Below are 5,000 nucleotides of genomic sequence, written 5' to 3'. Positions count from 1 at the left end.
GATGTGCAGTAAAGCTTCGGAATTTTGATTTTGCCCCGGGGGGTCAAATGGGGGTCGAAAAATGATGTTTTTTATGCAAAAAGCCCCGTCTTCCCTGAACTCCTCTTACATTTTACACAGTAGCCTAAACATCTTTTGGGAGATGGTTGGTGGTGTCATGTAGATGTGCAGTAAGGTTTCCGAATTTTGATTTTGCCCCGGGGGGTCAAATGGGGGTCGAAAAATGACGTTTTTTATGCAAAAAGCCCCGTCTTCCCTGAACTCCTCTTACATTTTACACAGTAGCCTAATCATCTTTTGGGAGATGGTTGGTGGTGTCATGTAGATGTACAGTAAGGTTTTGGAATGTTGATTTTGCCCCGGGGGGAGTAATGGTGTCAAAAAATGATATTTTAAAAAGTGAGGTCAAGGTCAAAGGAAAATTCAAGGTCAAAATAAGTTGACGTATTAATAGCTCTTAGCAGTATGTATCAGCATATGAAGTTTGATAAATATATCTTGAATTGTTTATTCAAAACTGGTCTAGACATTAATTTTAGAAAAGTGAGGTCAAGGTCACAGGAAAGGTCAAGGTAAAAAAGAGTGAAGCATCGTAAAGCTTACATCAGTATGTATCATCATGTGAAGTTTCATTACACAACTTGAATGGTTTCTTTAAAATAAAGCTAAACACTAATTTAAAGAAAAGTTAAGTGAAGGTCAAAGGAAAAGTCAAAGTCAAAAATTATTGCTGCAGTTGGATATTTACAACTATGCATCAACATATGAACTTTGATAAAAATATCTAGAAAGTTTCTTTGAGCCCGATGGAAAGACAGATGGAAGGGTGGAGGACGGACATGACAAAAATTATACATGTATTCCTAATCATGGTGTGGCATAAAAAACTTGAATCTACATTATATGAGCATGTTTCCATCTATCAAGATTATACAAGCAAATTCAAAGAATTGTGGTCCTCTGCTTTCTGTGTTTTAGTGAATGAGATACCATAATTTATGGCAGATTGTGTGTCAAATATGCACCCCTATCATATATCAATTTTTGAAAATTGGGTCAAAGGGGAAAAATCATAGCATGCTCTGAAACATTTTGTTGCAGGTAATGTACATGTCAAATATGAAAGTCCTATCTCTTTTGAATCAAAAGTTATATATACAATATAATATTTTTGAAAAGTAGGTTAAACTTCTAGGTCAAGGTCACAGAGTCAAAAGTCATGATATATTTAGAAAAGTTTTTTCACATGTAATAAACATGTATAATTTGAATGCCCTTTCTTTTCTCTTTCAAAATGATCAATTTAAAATGTTATTTTTTGGAAAGTAGGTAAAACTTTAAGGTCAAGGTCTCACTTGGGTTAAAAAATCATAGTATATTTAGAAAGTTTTGTGGTAATGTGCATGTGAAATATGAAAGCACTATCTCTTATCATTCAAAAGTTATGACCAAGGTTAAATTTATTGTGACAGATGCACATACTAGCTGTCAATAAGATGGACAGACTGACAGTCAAATGAGATTTAGTGTCCCCTCCCTTTCCCCAAAATGGGGGACAAGAATGCCCTTGCTGTTCTTGAGAAGAAGATTTATGATGGAAAAAATCCCCTGCATATTTCTTAACGCAAATCAATATTGTGTTTTTATGTCATTTTGTTTGTTGTTAAACATCCCTCTCAGGAATTTTTCACTCATATGGAGACACCACCATTTGAAAAATAATGAGGACAAGTTAGATTTGAGGTCAACATTCATTTTAGGAGTTTTCAACCATTAAGACGTAAAGAAATATTAACTCGATCCTTCCCCTCACCCCTTCCCAGACCCCTGTTTGTTCATGTATGCAAAAAAAAAATGTTTATACAAATAGTTATACAAATGAATGATTCTCATTCCTAATTCTAGGAAGACATGTTGACACAAATTCATGAATAAAATGTCAAGTAATCTTATCATTGATGCACTTTTATTTAATTTAATGCAGTCATATTGTGAACATTTCCAGCTCATTAGGAGAATGGGGATGACCTCTAGGGGTTCATAACCTTTATACCATTAAATTTACATAACATAATAACACAAGAAACAATATTATGTATAGTCAAATGGAAAAAGTTTCCTACTATTTAAGAGTCACATGATCATTTGTTATTACAGGGACAGGGAAGTGGATTGGGAGATCGCCCCCCTCAACACCCCCCCCCTTTCCCCCCGGAATTTGCAGGACTATAATATATACTGGAGGAAATAAAAATGACTTTGGATGCCCTAAGTGTCCCTCCACCCTAGAAAACAGACCAAACCATAACTTCTTTTTTTTTCTTGCTTCTCAGGAAATTCTGGTCTGGAACCCCCCCCCCCCTCCCTCCCAGAAAAAAAATTCTGGATCTTGTAACTGAATGTAACGTTGATAACGGGGGATAACTCTTCAGAATGTGAAATTCGTCTATTGTAGCATCGGATGACCTTTGATCCTTTAAACTTTAACCTAACCGTTTGCATTTCAGACTATTTTACCCAAATCTATACCAAAACTTGTACTTACCGATTGTTATTATTTAGGCCCTGTCATCTTCATGAAATATAATCCAGTTAAAACACAAAATGAAATAATTCCTACCGACATATATGCAAATATGCACACTAGTATCCTACTGCACGCGTGCAGTGAAATCTAAAATGATAATGCCAATGGTAAAACTAGTACTTAAGTTGGGTACGTGACGCAAGCCCAATGTGATGCAGGTGTTCAGATACATGTATAGTGCAAGAACAAATTGAAAATTATCATTTACAAAAGATGTTTTATTTTAGCTTTGAATTAAGAATATGAAATACCTATAAAATGGAGGCCCATGGGTCACATGGTCACTAGCTGCAGATCTGTAGCGTTATGGTTTTATATATTAGTCTTTGACTGCAGATCCTGTAATGCAAAAAAGGTGCAATTTACGCAATATTTTTTGCGCACTTCTGGGGAGAATTTCTCCACTTTCCAGCATCGGTCAACTTACTACCTTTCACTCCCTAATTCTAGGCACATTATTTAATCAGTCTGTATATTTTATCCATCTCTAAACCCCTTATAGTCGTCTCTACTCGAGATAAACTCGCTTGATTAAAATTATTTGTTAGATTGCTGAAAATTCACATCAAGCGAGTTTATTGCCTGTAGAGATTACTATAAATGGCTTGGAGGTGGACAAAATATACATATTGGCCAGCGAATGTGTCTAAAATTAGGGAGTGAAAGGTAGTTGATTGACTAATGCTAGAAAGTGGAGAAATTCTGCCCAAAAGTGCTCAAAAAAATATTGCGCGTAAATTGCACCTTTTTTGCATATGGGGATCTGTAGCGTTATGATCAAAGACAAATATATAAAACCAGATCTGCAGCTACATGGTCACCTGAGCATATTATGCTCAATTTGATGAATACATGTATTATGTAAATTATTGAATTATATTGACTTTTTCCTTGGTAAAGCCCAATATGAAGAAGTGTGCATTTAGAGGCAAACACCTTAGTGCGGGTATTACTGTCTCATGACAGCATCTAGTTGTGTACTGCAATAGATTCTACAAATTCTTTATACTTCCTTTTCTGAAAAAAATGTTCTTACCAAACATTAAGATCAAACTTCCCGAGGTGGCCAAATCTATAGTCGCCTTTTTCGCCGTTTGGCCATCGCACCTTTTAAAGAACGAAGACAAATAACATTCTGTTTCATTTTGAACTTTGGTTTCAGAGTAAAGTGGAATTTTTATCGATGTAGAGAGAAACTTACATGAACCCTTCCTGACTTTCTGACTCTGTAAACGGATCCAATACTTCCCTCTCCGCCATCTTGATTTCCCCATTCCCAATCAGGACCTAGGAATGGAAATAATTACATATCTACCAAAAAACATCTTTTATTAAAGATTCTATATTAAATTCAATTCAGTGATTAAGCCGTGCTAACTTCCCTAAAATGCAAAAAAAAATTTAAAGGACATTACAACTAGTTACTATTAGAAATCTAAAATTTCAATCTGATGGAAACGTTAAATTAGAAAATCCCAATGCCACAATGTAGTTATAAATGATAAATCAAAAGTTTTTATTATACTGTAAAAGACGTTACATACAAGGCATTGCTTTCTTTGAACAGCTGTAAGAGTGGGCACTGAGTTGCCTAATACATGTACCCTAATGCAGTTGTTAAAACACCTTTAACAGGAAATATATGTATTATAACACAGTTATTGAAAATGGGAAACACTGTTTAAATGTGTGTACTTTTTGAGTTTCTTTTGCTTTACCTCTGGTTACTAAACATCCGGGTGCAATAAGGTTAGTATCAAGAATCCTAGGATCAGTGCAGACAATGACTTCATATATATTGTTAGCAACATCATAACGATAGTAGTTCTTTTCACCTGCATCCCACTCAACCATTAATCGACCTTCAAAAAAGTCACATACAAGCACATCTTTTAAATTAATGTACATGTAATAATACACAATAGAGTAATTATTATCTGCTTGGCTTGCAAATGGCTAAAATTCGCTTTGGTTTCAGTTTATTAAGGTTTCATAAAGGATGTGTTTGATTCTTCCCCAACGATAAAATTTATGATTCCATTATATAGCTACCATCCAAAGAATGCCCAATGACTGTGCCAGGACCATTGCTATCTTGGTTCCCCCAGTGCCAATGTGGTCCTCTTTTAACCCTTGTACCAAGACAAGGCAGAAGTGGATTTCTCTCGTGATAATAACCATCTTCATTATCATCTTCAAACTGAGCGACAATCTCTTCTACCGAGACAAAGGCAGTCCTTTTCTTGCAAATATCTACGATATCCTCCTGGAAACCATAGATTATTCTGTAATCTTTAAATTTGCAATTCAATACAATGATAAAATTATTCAAGCTTTGTTTCTGATTAATTGATTCATTGTATGTAGCTTTACGTCCAATTAGAGATTTTTTCACTCATGCAGAGGCATGCGG

At 35.1% G+C, this 5,000-nt stretch overlaps 1 protein-coding gene across 1 annotated transcript; it reads right to left on the bottom strand.

Annotated features, from left to right (window-relative positions):
• Positions 1 to 3,623: 3,623 nt before the first annotated feature.
• Positions 3,624 to 4,853, bottom strand: LOC134243630 (uncharacterized; the record flags this gene model as incomplete). The annotated part of the gene is made up of 4 exons (XM_062725876.1): positions 3,624 to 3,694; positions 3,789 to 3,874; positions 4,306 to 4,449; positions 4,640 to 4,853. Coding segments are annotated over 4 exons (515 nt in total), but the record flags the coding sequence as incomplete, so codon positions are not given.
• Positions 4,854 to 5,000: the final 147 nt, after the last annotated feature.

The sequence above is a fragment of the Saccostrea cucullata genome, unplaced genomic scaffold (assembly GCF_032062105.1).
Source record: "Saccostrea cucullata isolate Sc308-1 unplaced genomic scaffold, CSIRO_AGI_Scuc_v1 ctg21670, whole genome shotgun sequence".
Classification (NCBI taxonomy): domain Eukaryota; kingdom Metazoa; phylum Mollusca; class Bivalvia; order Ostreida; family Ostreidae; genus Saccostrea; species Saccostrea cuccullata.
The sequence above is the reverse complement of the archived record's forward strand: the minus strand, read 5'-3'. Positions and strand labels throughout refer to the sequence as shown.